We start from the raw sequence: 14,339 nt of genomic DNA on the forward strand, positions 1-14,339 counted from the left end.
TGTGTGTGCGTGTGATGTTGGAGGGGATGAGTTAGGACTGCTTCCATTTAAGCCTTTTGTCTTAATGTCTTTTATAGATTTAAAGGTGCGCTATGGAGAAATCATTCCCCCATTTCCTGGTTGCTAAAATTCAAATAGTTCTCCTAATTTCAGTTTATGTGACAGAACAAGCAGGTATAGTGTAGAGAATCATTGTACCATCTAAACCGCTGTGAAATATATTTCCATTACCCAAAAATATTGTTGTTTCAGCTGTTTGAAGCTGGTGTACAAAACCGAAAGTAAAAGACGCAAAAATGAAACTTAAGAATGGGAAGCATAGAAATAGTTCATATAGAACAGATCTACCACTTCTTACTTTACTGACTTTATTGTCCCCATGGGGAAATGTTGTTGCAGTGTCATGTACACGTTTAAAGTGTCGTATAAACACGAAGAAATTGACAATACAATTTTCATAACAGTTACATACCAATAAAAAGAGACTAGCCTGCTGTCCTTACTGGGTCGCTAGGAACATTAGCCCGAGCTATTAAGGAGGGATATCACACCTGGCACAAATGATTGTCTAGTTGTGTTTTTCCTGCCGACGAGTGCCCTATACCTGTGCCCAGAGGGGAGTAGTACAAAGTCCGGGTACAGGGGGTGGTTTGATTTTAGACTTGCTTTCAATGAGAATGACAGATCTATAACTCACATTTCTATGTGAATTTGGTTGGGTCACCCAAAAAGTTACATACTGCAGTTAAGAGATTCGATACTATAAATACTATGTATAATATAGTGAATGTGATAGTAATAGTTGGTAAAAGCTGGTAATAGTTGGTAATAGCTGGTCATAGTTGGTCATAGCTGGTAATGGCTGGTAATAGTTGGTAAAAGCTGGTAAAAGCTGGTAATAGCTGGTAATAATTGGAAAAAGGTGGTAGTAGCTGGTAATAGTTGGTCATAGCTGGTCATAGCTGGTCATAGCTGGTAATAGCTGGTCATAGGTGGTAATAGTTGGTAGTAGTTGGTGAAAGCTGGAATAAGCTGGTAATAGCTGGTAATGATTGGAAAAAGGTGGTAATAGCTGGTAATAGTTGGTAATAGCTGGTAATAGGTTAAATTAGTTGGTAATACAGTGGGGCAAAAAAGCATTTAGTCAGCCACCAATTGTGCAAGTTCTCCCACTTAAAAAGATGAGAGAGGCCTGTAATTTTCATCATAGGTACACTTCACTATGACAGACAAAATGAGACAAAATGAGAAAAAAAATCCAGAAAAATCACATTGTAGGATTTTTTATGAATTTATTTGCAAATTATGGTGGAAATCCTGCAGTGCCAGACGTGTCCCCCTGCTTAAGCCAGTACAAGTCCAGGCCTGTCTGAAGTTTGCTAGAGAGCATTTGGATGATCCAGAAGCAGATTGGGAGAATGTCATATGGTCAGAAATATAGCTTTTTGGTAAAAACTCAACTCGCCGTGTTTGGAGGACAAAGAATGCTGAGTTGCGTACCTACTGTGAAGCATGGGGGTGGAAACATCATGTTTTTCTGCAAAGTGACCAGGACGACTGATCCGTGTAAAGGAAAGAATGAATGGGGCCATGTATCGTGAGATTTTGAGTGAAAACCTCCTTCCATCAGCAAGGGCATTGAAGATGAAACGTGGCTGGGTCTTTCAGCATGACAATGATCCCAAACACACCGCCCGGGCAATGAAGGAGTGGCTTCATAAGAAGCATTTCAAGGTCCTGGAGTGGCCTAGCCAGTCTCCAGATCTCAACCCCATAGAAAATCTTTGGAGGGAGTTGAAAGTCCATGTTGCCCAGCAGCAGCCCCAAAACATCACTGCTCTAGAGGAGATCTGCATGGAGGAATGGGCCAAAATACCAGCAACAGTGTGTGAAAACCTTGTGACCTCTGTCATTGCCAACAAAGGGTATATAACAAAGTATTGAGATAAACTTTTGTTATTGACCAAATACTTATTTTCCACCATAATTTGCAAATAAATTCATAAAAAATCCTACAATGTGATTTTCTGGAGAAAAAAAAATCGAATTTTGTCTGTCATAGTTGAAGTGTACCTATGATGAAAATTACAGGCCTCTCTCATCTTTTTAAGTGGGAGAACTTGCACAATTGGTGGCTGACTAAAAACTTTTTTGCCCCACTGTATCTGGTAATAGTTGGTAAATAGGTGGTAATAGCTGATAATAGTTGGTGATAGCTGGTATGATCAAAGTAAGGACTGTGGCCATTTTGGATCTGATGCAATTCCAGTGCAGACCTCATGTCTGTGTCCTAATGCATTACCAAAGGAATAAGGACTGAATGGAATGGAGGGTCCATTACAGGGAAGCTCAGAGTTGATGTTGTGCAGTTGTTTCGTGTCAGATGAGAGTGAATGGATGGTATGGTTACCATATGTTTCAGTGGAATTATGTAGTCAGCGGTGCTGCCGTAAAGACCATCACTCAGCAATGCACATGCTGAGTTTATGAGCTCCTTGGAAGATCTGGAACTTGGAAATGCTGGAAGAGGAAACCCTTTCCTAGACTTTCCCAGTGGACGTTTCTGTTGAATGATTTCCAAGGAGCATCAAATCAATTGTTATTGGTCACATACACGTGTTTAGCAGATGTTATTGCGGGTGTAGTGAAATGCTTGTGCTTCTAGTTCTTACAATGCAGCAGTATCTAACAGGTAATATCTAATAATTTCACAACATATACCCAATACACACAAACCTAAGTAAAGGAATGGAATTTAGAATATTTAAATATATGGACGAGCAATGTCAGAGTTAAGATACAGTATATATACTACATTAAGATACAGTAGAATAGTATAGAATACAGTATATATACTACTGTTTCAAAGTTTGGGGTAACTTAGAACTGCCTAGAAGTCCAGCATCCCGGAGTCGCCTCTTCACTGTTGACGTTGAGACTGGTGTTTTGCAGGTACTATTTAATGAAGCTGCCAGTTGAGGACTTGTGAGGTGTCTGTTTCTCAAACAAGACACTCTAATATACTTGTCCTCTTGCTCAGTCGTGCACCGGGGCTTCCCACTCCTCTTTCTATTCTGGTTAGAGGCAATTGGTGCTGTTCTGTGAAGGGAGTAGTACACAGCATTGTACGAGATCTTCAGTTTCTTGGACATTTCTCGGATGGAATAGCCTTCATTTCTCAGAACAAGAATAGACTGACGAGTTTCAGAAGAAAGGTCTTTGTTTCTGGCCATTTTGAGCCTGTAATCGAACCCACAAATGCTGATGCTCCAGATACTCAACTAGTCTAAAGAAGGCCAGTTTTATTGCTTCTTTAATCAGAACAAACGTTTTCAGCTGTGCTAACATAATTGCAAAAGGTTTTTCTAATGATCAATTAGCCTTTTAAAATTATAAACTTGGGTTAGCTAACACAACGTGCTATTGGAACACAGGAGTGATGGTTGCTGATAATTGGCCTCTGTACACCTATGTAGATATTCCACAAGAAATCAGCCGTTTCCAGCTACAATAGTCATTTACAACATTAACAATGTCTACACTGTATTTCTGATCAATTTTATGTTATTTTAATGGACAAAAAAAAAGGTTTTCTTTCAAAAACAAGGAAATTTCTAAGTGGCCCTAAACGTTTGAATGTAGTGTATATATGAGATGAGTAATGCGAGATGTGTAAACATTACTAAAATGACATTATTAAAGTGACTAGTGATCCATTTAATAAAGTGGCCAATGATTTCAAGTCTGTGTATATAGGGCAGCAGCCTTTCTGTGTTAGTGATGGCTATTTAACAGTCTGATGGCCTTGAGATAGAGGCTGTTTTTCAGTCTCTCGGTCCCAGCTTTGATGCACCTGTACTGACCTCGCCTTCTGGATGATAGCGGGGTGAACAGGCAGTGGCTCGGGTGGTTGTTGTCCTTGATTATCTTTTTGGCCTTGTGACATCGGGTGCTGTAGGTGTCCTGGAGGGCAGGTAGTTTGCGCCCGGTGATGCGTTGTGCATAAGAACAACAGCTTTAGAGAGGGTTCACATGAAGTTAAAGAGAAGAGGTCTGAGCTGTGTCTATGCAGAGAGCTAGTACAGTACAGGCACTTTATCTATGAACACTGGATGTTTGGGGAGATTGTAATTTCTACCCTTCAAATGAATTTGTCATAAGGATACCACTTCATCCCTGAACTAAGGATGACCCCAGTGGTGAAGTAGGTAACAGGAGCTGATGGTCTAGATGTACAGTATACAGTGTTCCTCATGTTCCATTGTGTCAACAGATCAGGAAGTTGAAATCACCTGAAAAGAACCCCTCTCATCTCACCCCATTCCTTCCATCACTGTATTTAATATATAACCTACCTTACACGCATCACCCACTAGCACTGTGCTCACCAACCATGTGTTGGAAACCTGATTCAACTAGATCCATCAAGCCTTTGTTAAGCTGAATCAGGTATATTACAGCTGGCCCTACAAACTCACTGCAGAACCTGTTGCCCAACCCTGCACCAGCCCAGCGATTTAGCTGACGGGATCTCTGAAAATGACAGTAGCCATCACACCATCTTCACTGCGGAACAAGCAGCTAATTTATAATACATTTAACTGCTGCTCTGACATACAGGCTTTAGAAGGGGGAAGACAGGACAGGGCTGGATGGGACAGAATAGGACAGTAGTTGAAGCTGAATGAATGGTGTTAGCTAGCTGCCGTATGTTTGTAGTCCTGTCACTACTCCTCTATAAGGCATGCAGGGTAAATCCCATCCTTGGCCTGGTCATTGTGCAAAGCTCATTTATCCTCATCTCTAAGCTTCCTGATAACAAAGCAGCCAATTAGAGATAAGCCCCAGCCCTCACAGCAATGCTGCAGTGCTCCTCTCTCTCTCTCTCTCTCTCTCTGTCTCTCTCTCGCGCTCGCTCTCATGCTCTCTCTCGATCTCTCTCCCTTTCTCTGCTCTCTCTCTCTTTACTCTCACTCTGCCCTCTCTCCCTCCCTCCCCCTCTCTCTCTCTCTGTTCTCTCTCTCTTCCCACTCTCCCTCTCTGTCGTCTCTGCCTCTCTCATACTCCCTCTACCTCTGTCTGCTATCTCTCCCTTTACGCTCTCTCTGCCTCCCCACTCTCTATTTCTCTCTCTCTCTCGACTCTCTCGCTCTCTTTCCCTTTCTTTCTCTCTCTCCTCTCTTTCTCTCTCTTCTCTCTTTCTCTCTGTGGTGCAGTGGAGCCTTCAGTGCTTTGGTATGGCTTAGAGGTCAAGCATCCTTGATGTCCTTAGAGTATTGAGTCAAGATGGATGCTCAGAAGCCATGCAGTGATGCAGTGAAGTGTAGGTGCAATGGAAACAGAGGACATATTGTCTCTAAAAGATTTAAGCCCGCGGGTGGATGTCACACCTTGCTGTGTTAGGGGCCGAAGGAGTGAGTGGATGGGGTATTATCTGATTCGGCAGGTTGAGAGGATTCCAGATTTGTATTTGTATTTATTTGTACCTTTATTTAACCAGGCAAAATACTAGTAGGTCAGTACAGTCTCTCCCTTAGCTTTTAGTCATAGGCCCCTAACATCACATTGTGGGCTGCAAATATTCAATATTCAACTGAAACCAATGGAGAGCAAGAGTTTTATGTGCATGGCATCAGACAAGCCACCATTCAACAGCAGTGATATGAGTGTTGATGCTTTAGATTGAATGCTGTTGTGGTGCTGGTTCAAATAGAGAACACTGATCTTTGGGGCAGTACTTAGAGGTAGCCTCTACTGCCCATGTAGGTCAGTGTCACCCTCCAGTACTTTTCTTACAGAGTTACCAGGTAAGTGAATGGAAGTGTGTGAAACTCAGGTCATTTTGGCTCTAGACAGCTGTTTCTCTGTTTCAGGAGTAGCCAGTACAGCTGTAGAGTAGTTGCTCCCTAGATACTGGTTTTCCCACCTAATGGTTATGGTTAGCATTGGGAGAGAGGGTTAACTGATCCTAGATCTGTACCAATGGGGAACTACTTCCTGGTTTAGAGCCAAAATGGCGTCTGTCAGGGGGTTTAGCTGACACTCTGTGCCCCCATCTCTTTCTTTACAGACAACAACCATGGAAATAAAAGAACTATGAGAAAGAGACAAGCTCACCCCACATCTGTCCTTCTCTCCCTCCTCCGTCTGTGTCTCATCATTCCATCACTCCAACTCTCTCACAATCCATCCATCAGCCAGCACCAGTCGTGTGCTGTCATCACCGTGCGTCCGTCCGTCCATCTGTCTGTCTGCAATAGAGCCACAAGACCCCAGCGGGTAGCTATCTGTCTGCCTGTCTGCCTGTATGGATGGCTCTCTGTGTTGGGGTGTGTGTGGGGGTGAGTTAGTGTGTCCATTCAGTTACTGCATGCTCTTATTCAGAAAGGACCACAGTGAAATTACTATTAAGTGAATATTGGTAGCTGTGGTTCACTCTAAATAAAACCTTTCTTATTAGAACTATACATACATACAGTGGGGAGAACAAGTATTTGATGCACTGCCGATTTTGCAGGTTTTCCTACTTACAAAGCATGTAGAGGTCTACAAAAATCACAAAAATCACGTTGTATGATTTTTAAGTAATTAATTAGCATTGTATTGCATGACATAAGTATTTGATACATCAGAAAAGCAGACCTTAATATTTGGTACAGAAACCTTTGTCTGCAATTACAGAGATCATAAGTTTCCTGTAATTCTTGACCAGTTTTGCACACACTGCAGCAGGGATTTTGGCCAACTCCTCCATACAGACCTTCTTCAGATCCTTCAGGTTTAGTGGCTGGGAAATACGGACTATTGGGTTCAGGTCTGGAGACTGGCTAGGCCACTCCAGGACCTTGAGATGCTTCTTACGGAGCCACTCCTTAGTTGCCCTGGCTGTGTGTTTCGGGTCGTTGTCATGCTGGAAGACCCAGCCACAACCTATCTTCAATGCTCTTACTGAGGGAAGGAGGTTGTTGGCCAAGCTCTCGCAATACATGGCCCCATCCCTCCTCCCCTCAATACTGTGCAGTCGTCCTGTCCCCTTTCAGAAAAGCATCCCCAAAGAATGTTTCCACCTCCATGCTTCACGGTTGGGATGGTGTTCTTGGGGTTGTACTCATCCTTCTTCCTCCTCCAAACACGGCGAGTGGAGTTTAAACCAAAAAGCTCTATTTTTGTCTCATCAGACCACATGACCTTCTCCCATTCCTCCTCTGGATCATCCAGATGGTCATTGGCAAACTTCAGATGGTCCTGGACATGCGCTGGCTTGAGCAGGGGGACCTTGCGTGCGCTGCAGGATTTTAATCCATGGCGGCGTAGTGTGTTACTAATAGTTTTCTTTGAGACTGTGGTCCCAGTTCTCTTCAGGTCATTGACCAGGTCCTGCCGTGTAGTTCTGGGCTGATCCTTCACCTTCCTCATGATCATTGATGCCCCACGAGGTGAGATCTTGCATGGAGCCCCAGACCGAGGGTAATTGACCGTCATCTTGAACTTCTTCCATTTTCTAATAATTGCGCCAACAGTTGTTGCCTTCTCACCAAGCTGCTTGCCTATTGTTCTGTAGTCCATCCTAGCCTTGTGCAGGTCTACAATTTAGCCCTGATGTCCTTACACAGCTCTCTGGTCTTGGCCATTGTGGAGAGGTTCGATTCTGTTTGATTGAGTGTGTAGACAGGTGTCTTTTATACAGGTAACGAGTTCAAACGTGTAGTTAATACAGGTAATGAGTGGAGAACAGGAGGGCTTCTTAAAGAAAAACTAACAGGTCTGTGAGAGCCAGAATTCTTACTGGTTGGTAGGTGATCAAATACTTATGTCATGCAATAAACTGCAAATTAATTACTTAAAAATCATACAATGTGATTTTCTGGATTTTTTAGATTTTTAGATTCCGTCTCTCACAGTTGAAGTGTACCTATGATAAAAATTACAGACCTCTACATGCTTTGTAAGTAGGAAAACCTGCAAGATCGTCAGTGTATCAAATACTTGTTCTCCCCACTGTATATGCTGGTACCCTTTCTACATTAAATATTTTACATTAGTATTTTTCTACCCAGCACCTGATGACAAATCATGTATGTATGTGAGTGTGATACTAATGAGATACTGCATGACCTTAACGGGTCAAGGACATCTGATCTAGAATCAGTTCCTAAGGGCAGAGATTGTGGATGTTTTGTGTTGGGGATGCGTACTGTTCTGTCCTCAGACCTACCTGGGAAGGGTGAACAATGACAGGACAGAACCTGAGGCACAACCAGTCTGCAGTTTCTCTCTCTCATGCCTTATTCTCTTCCTCTTTCTCTCTTGCTCTCTTTTTATATGCTAATATAAACTGCTGTTTCTTTTTCTGATGAATCTCTGTGGAGTGGAGTTGATGCATGTGCTGATGTGTAAAGTGTGTGTATGTGCGCGCGTGTGTGCGCGAGCGTGTGTGTGTGTGTGTGTGTGTGTGTGTGTGAGATAGAGAGTGTGTGTATTCTGTTCTAACCCCACCCCTCCCTCTCTCTCTCTCTCTCTCTTTCAGGGGTGAAGAGGGGAGTGTGTTCTCAGATCAACCACTTCCCTGAGGATGCTGACTTTGACCATGATGGGCCAGAGTATGTTCTACGTAAGTCAACATCTGATGGACCTGAAGTGGAGATGCAGGCTTTTGTTCCAGCCCAGCTCTAATATACCTGATTCAAATTAAATCAAATGTTATTAGTCACATGCGCCAAATACAACAGGTGTAGTTGACCTTACATTGAAATGCTGACTGACAAGCCCTTAACCAACAATGCAGTTTTAAGAGAAAAAATAATTAAGATAATATTTACTAAATAAACTAAAGTAAAAAATAATAAAAAGTAGCACAATAAAATAACAATAATGAGGCTATATACAGGGGGTACCGGTACCGAGTCAATGTGTGGGGATACAGGTTAGTCAAGGTATTTTGTACATGTAGGTAGGGGTAAAGTGACTATGCATAGATAATAAACAGCAAATAGCAGCAGTGTACATTGCTGAATTGTTCAGCAGTCTTATGGCTTAGGGGTAGAAGCTGATCAGGAGCCTTTTGGACCTAGACTTGGTGCTCCAGGACGACTTGCCGCGCGGTAGCAAGAGAACAGTCTACGATTTGAGTGGCTGGAGTCTTTGACAATTTTTTGTGGTCTAAAATGAAAATCATTTGAACAGGTGTGTTGGGCAGGGCTGGAACAAAACCCTGCACACACTGTTGCCACCCCCAGGACGGGAGTTTCCCATAACTGATACACAGCTGTAACTCATCCACAACTGTAAACCACTTTTTACAGAAGCCTTAGACCACATAGAGTAGTTAGATCTCACTCCTGAAGACCGGGAGGAAATAGGCTGTGTTTGAATTAAACATGTTAGTGTTTGAATGAAGTTGAGGGCTAATGTGCTGCCCTAGTTCACGGGTGTTCCTCCAGGCCACACCTGTGTGGGTGTTCCATCATGCACCATGTGTGCCCGCCCCACAATGCAGCAGGAGAAGACTGTGTACTGTTTACTATGTAGCCTCTGCATTTGGCTGGCATTTACTTTGGCATTTCTGTCCTCTGGCCTATGTCCTAGAAGGGAAAAAGGGATGGTGGTGTGTGTGTGTGTGTGTGTGTGTGTGTGTGTGTGTGTGTGTGTGTGTGTGTGTGTGTGTGTGTGTGTGTGTGTGTGTGTGTGTGTGTGGGTGTCTTGGGGGTATCAGAGTTGATGCCTCTTGGGAAAGACCTGATACATTAAACACTCACTAGCTTGGCCACATGGTAATTAATTTGCTCACAGCAGAATAGAGCTGTTTATTTCTCATCTTCTCCCTCTGATTCTATCTGCTACTTTGACCTTTTCTCTTTCCCCTCCCTCTCTCTTTATCACCAACTTCCTCTCTCTCTTATTCTCTCTCTCTTTCTCTCTACTTCTCTCTCACTTGTTCTCTCTCACTTCCCCTCCCTCTCTCTTTATCACCTGCTTCCTCTCTCTTCTTCTTCTCTCTCTCTTCCTCTCTCACTCTCTTCTCTCTCTTCTTCTCAATTACTTGTTCTCTCTCACTTCCCCTCACTCTCCCCGTCTCTCTCCTGTCCCTCTCTCTCTGTAGGTATGGTCAGGGCTTCCAACATCTTCCCTATCCTCAGTGCTATCCTGCTGTTGATGGGAGGGGTGTGTATCGGTCTCAGTCGCTTCTATAAGCACAAGAGGAACATCGTCCTGGGAGCAGGCATTCTCTTTGTGGCTGCAGGTGCACTAACTAACTCCTGTCAGACCTGTCTGTGTGTCTGTGTATGTGATTATTTCTGTGTCTTTATGTGTCTATCTATGTCTCTTAGTATGTATACATATGTTTATGTTCTGTTGATGTAAAGTCATGTTTTTCCTCTTGCTCTCCTGTTCTGGATAACATGACAGAGAGAGAGAGAGTGTGTCTATGTGTCTGTGTGTGCATGTGTATCCTCCCCGTGTGTGTGTGCATGTGTGTACGTGTGTATATATCCTCATCTATGTGCGTTAGTGCATGTGTGTGTGTGTGTGTGCATGTGTGCTTGTATATCCTCATCTATCCCCTGTCTCCCCCAGGTCTGAGCAACATCATCGGTGTGATCGTGTACATCTCTGCAGCGCTGGGAGACATCTCCCCTAAGAAGGACGAGGACAAGAAGTGGCAGTACAGCTACGGCTGGTCCTTCTACTTCGGAGGCCTGTCCTTCATCATGGCTGAGATGGTGGGCGTTCTGGCCGTCAACATCTACATCGAAAAGAACAAGGAGCTTCGCTGCCGCTCGCGCACTGACATCTTCAAGGGGACCACGCACGCCATGCTCCGCCTACCCAGCTACCGCTTCCGCCGTCGCTCCCGCTCCTCATCCCGCTCTACTGACCCCTCACGCTCCCGAGACCCCTCGCCGGTGGGGGGAGGCGGGGGGAAGAACTTTGGCCTGCCCCCCTCGGCCATGCTCTCCCAGGGGCCCATGTCTGTGGCCACGCTGCCCAACCCTCACTCTCGCTCCCACACCACCCTGGCGGGGGGCGACATCTCCCTCTACACTCTGTCCCGCGACCCCAAGCTGGCTGGCCTGCCCCCCATGTACGGCACCGTGGACCGCGCCACCCTCTACCAGCTCCACAACTGCTTCCCCAAGGACGGGGGAGGAGGGGGAGGAGGGGGTGTGATGATGAGCGGCACACTGCCCTCTCTGAAGTCCCACAACCCCTCGCTGTCCCAGAATTCCTCCAACTCCAACGCACCCATGGGCAACTCGGTGGGCTCGGGGCCCCCACCCTTCTCCTCGTCCACGGTGGAGAGAGAACGAGGGATGGGAACGCTGGACAGGCTAAAGGGAGATAGAGAGAGCAACTCCAATACGCTCAACAGGAAGACAACACCCGTGTAGAGAGGAGGGGGGGAGAGGGAGGGAACGCTGGACAAGCTAAAGGGAGATAGAGAGAGCAACTCCAATACACTCAACAGGAAGACAACACCCGTGTAGAGAGGAGGGGGGGGAGAGAGGGAGGGAACAGGGAAGGAAGAGAGAGAGAGCAACTCCAATACGCTCAACAGGAAGACAACACCCGTGTAGAGAGGAGGGGGGGGGGGGGGGGGGGGGGAGGAAAGGGAAGGAAGAGAGAGAGAGATATAGAGAGGGGGATTGGGATAAAGGAGTATTAAAGGGTATTGAGATAAAGGAATGGAGAGGAGAGAGAGAATCTTTTTCACTGTTATAATTAGTCTACAGTATCTCACTGAGAAACAAAAGGAAACAAGTAAAACAGAACGTGATAATTACAACAATAATGAACTTTCACACTAAACTATTTTACTATTCCAACGCACTAGAAATCATTTATTTTGTTAATGATCCAACGCGATGAACCTTGGGCTACTATTTTAAACAATCCACTTTCTTTAGTGCAATACTAACTCTGATCATATTTGACGTCAAATGTTGTTGTGATTATTATTAGCGTTATTACGAGCTAGCTCTGTTTGCAATGCTATCGTTTTAGAATGATGATATGATTTGTATAATTTTCACTCTGATTTTGGATCCTGACGACGTTTACTGTGAATTTCTTAAACACAGACACGCTGGTATGATCAGTGGGCTGTGTAACTGTGTCATTGGTGTCAAGCATGAGTGTCTACAATGTATGAGAAGACGAGTGTGTATTATGATTTATATGATTACATTTTTATCTAATAATAATAATGATATATAATATATAATATGTAATGTATTATTATTACTATTATTACAACTTGTTCTTTGGTGAAGTGCAGTTAATTTATTTTTACCTCTATTTGGATTTTCTACCCCTTGGTTCTAACACACAGTTAAGTTGTGTTAATACTGTACATTGTCTTCCAATATTGTAACTGAAGGCTACAATAAGTGAGTGACTGAGGCAACTGAGCAACTTCAGTGTTATTCTGAGTCTGTTTTCTATGGGCCTATGTTAGTCTGAGTTCCATTCTAATCAATGTTAGCAGTAGTCGTAGCTGTAGTCGTGTTGAAGATGTTTGTTTTCTGGGCATTAACAGAAACCTCTGTCTTGAGGAGAGAAAAAGAGAAACTGATATATTTGTACAGAGAAAACAGGTGAAACGTGTCACCTGGAGAAAAGAAGAGAAACATTTATTCATTATTTTCTACAAGCGAGAGACCCAAAATTATTCTTTAGAACAGACACAACAGACATGCTATCCATCCATTATTAAAATGAAATTGACAATGAAAAATGTCAATTAAATAAATGTGGGGACGGAGGTGGGGGGTTAAAATATGCTATAGAGAACTTTTGAAATGAAACATGTACATTGTAATTAACGCATACCTATATTTGCAAACTCTATAAATACTTTCTTTAGGACCTCTGGTATGAAAACAGGGTGTGTATTTTGGGAAGGGGAGGGTGATGTGTTTTTGATCCTCTGTATGGGTACAGGCTACCCCCCAGTTCTCATGGGGTGTGCTGCCTCTCCCCACCCTGCCCTGCCCTGCCCCACCCTAGCTTGGCCCCGCCCTGCCCGTTTTGGGCATGTCTTCTCCTCTGTCACATGACCCATGACAGAATCACTATGGAGACGAACATCCAAACCCCACCCCCAAAGAAAAAACTCTCACTGTGCTTCCCACGTGACCCTTGAACCTTGAACTTTGACCCCTTCTGTTTATGTTGATGAGAATGTATACACGTGTAAACACTCTCCTGCACCTCATGTATTGTGTGATGGCAGAACTGGGATGGACACTATTGGACACCCCGCTACATTACAGACTGGGGAAAGGAAATGAAACCACCTGACGCTTCCACATTCTTTTGGATTTTAGTTTCTTCTTTTAATTTAATTTGAGAGAAAAATATAATAATGTGACAAAACTGCACACAGATAGCATTTATGTGGGCAATATGAATACTATGTAGTTGAGAATAGATATATCTAGACAAAATGATTATGGTTTATCTAAATGTGTGATAAACTCAAACACTGTATTGCACGAAGTTTATAAAAAAAACATTAACAGACCGATTTACAGACTGATGATTATTTTCTTTAAAGGAGTGACAGCATGAGATGGTCAAGGGATGGAGAGAGAGAGAGATGGAGGGAATGACAGAGAGAGAAAGAATAGAAAAAGTGAGAGTTGGCGGGAATGACAGACAGAGAGAGAGAGACTTGACACAACTTTAGACCAAAGGTATGAAAACATTTATTTGCACTATCCTGTTAATGAATGTGACCACAGTATTTTATTTATTTACTTTATATAACCAGGAATTTGTATTATTATTATTTTTTATTTAACCTTTATTTAACTAGGCAAGCCAGTTAAGAACAAATTCTTATTTACAATGACGGCCTACCCCGGCCAAACCCGGACGACGCTGGGCCAATTGTGCGCCGCCCTATGGGACTCCCAATCACGGCCGGTTGTGATCCAGCCTGGAAAGAGGTGCTACATACCACACACTCTGGGGTGTGAGGTGTACACTCTGAGGTGTGAGGTGTACACTCTGAGGTGTGAGGTGTACACTCTGAGGTGTGAGGTGTACACTCTGAGGTGTACACCTGGTACAAGCCAGAAGTGCTTCTATTGCTCTCGTCAAAGAGGCTGTGCAGAACCATTAAACAGCTATATATACTATCTGAACACCGTGTCATGTGTCAGCACTGGTTTCAGTTTCTGCTCAATGGGAGCGGTGGAGGGCTAGAGTGTATGTGTGTTGGTGGTCTCTGTACCCCCCCTTGGACAATTAGGGCAGAGGGGGTCCAAAAGGAAGGGAACGGACATGGAAGGAGGTTCTAGGACCCTTCTGACCTAGTACACCACCTCTGGGCC

The 14,339-nt window shown here is 43.9% G+C and overlaps 1 protein-coding gene across 2 annotated transcripts in view; it reads left to right on the forward strand.

Annotated features, from left to right (window-relative positions):
* Positions 1 to 11,575, forward strand: part of LOC110537022 (calcium channel, voltage-dependent, gamma subunit 8b) — a 37,253-nt gene extending 25,678 nt beyond the window's left edge. For both annotated transcript variants that reach the window (XM_021622737.2, XM_021622742.2), the window contains exons 4-6: positions 8,528 to 8,611; positions 10,100 to 10,240; positions 10,576 to 11,575. In XM_021622737.2, the coding sequence (XP_021478412.1) occupies positions 8,528 to 8,611; positions 10,100 to 10,240; positions 10,576 to 11,390 (1,040 nt within the window). In that variant the 3' untranslated portion in view covers positions 11,391 to 11,575. The remainder of the gene's footprint in view (positions 1 to 8,527; positions 8,612 to 10,099; positions 10,241 to 10,575) is intronic.
* The last annotated feature ends 2,764 nt before the right edge of the window (positions 11,576 to 14,339 follow it).

The sequence above is a fragment of the Oncorhynchus mykiss genome, chromosome 2 (assembly GCF_013265735.2).
Source record: "Oncorhynchus mykiss isolate Arlee chromosome 2, USDA_OmykA_1.1, whole genome shotgun sequence".
NCBI lineage: Eukaryota > Metazoa > Chordata > Actinopteri > Salmoniformes > Salmonidae > Oncorhynchus > Oncorhynchus mykiss.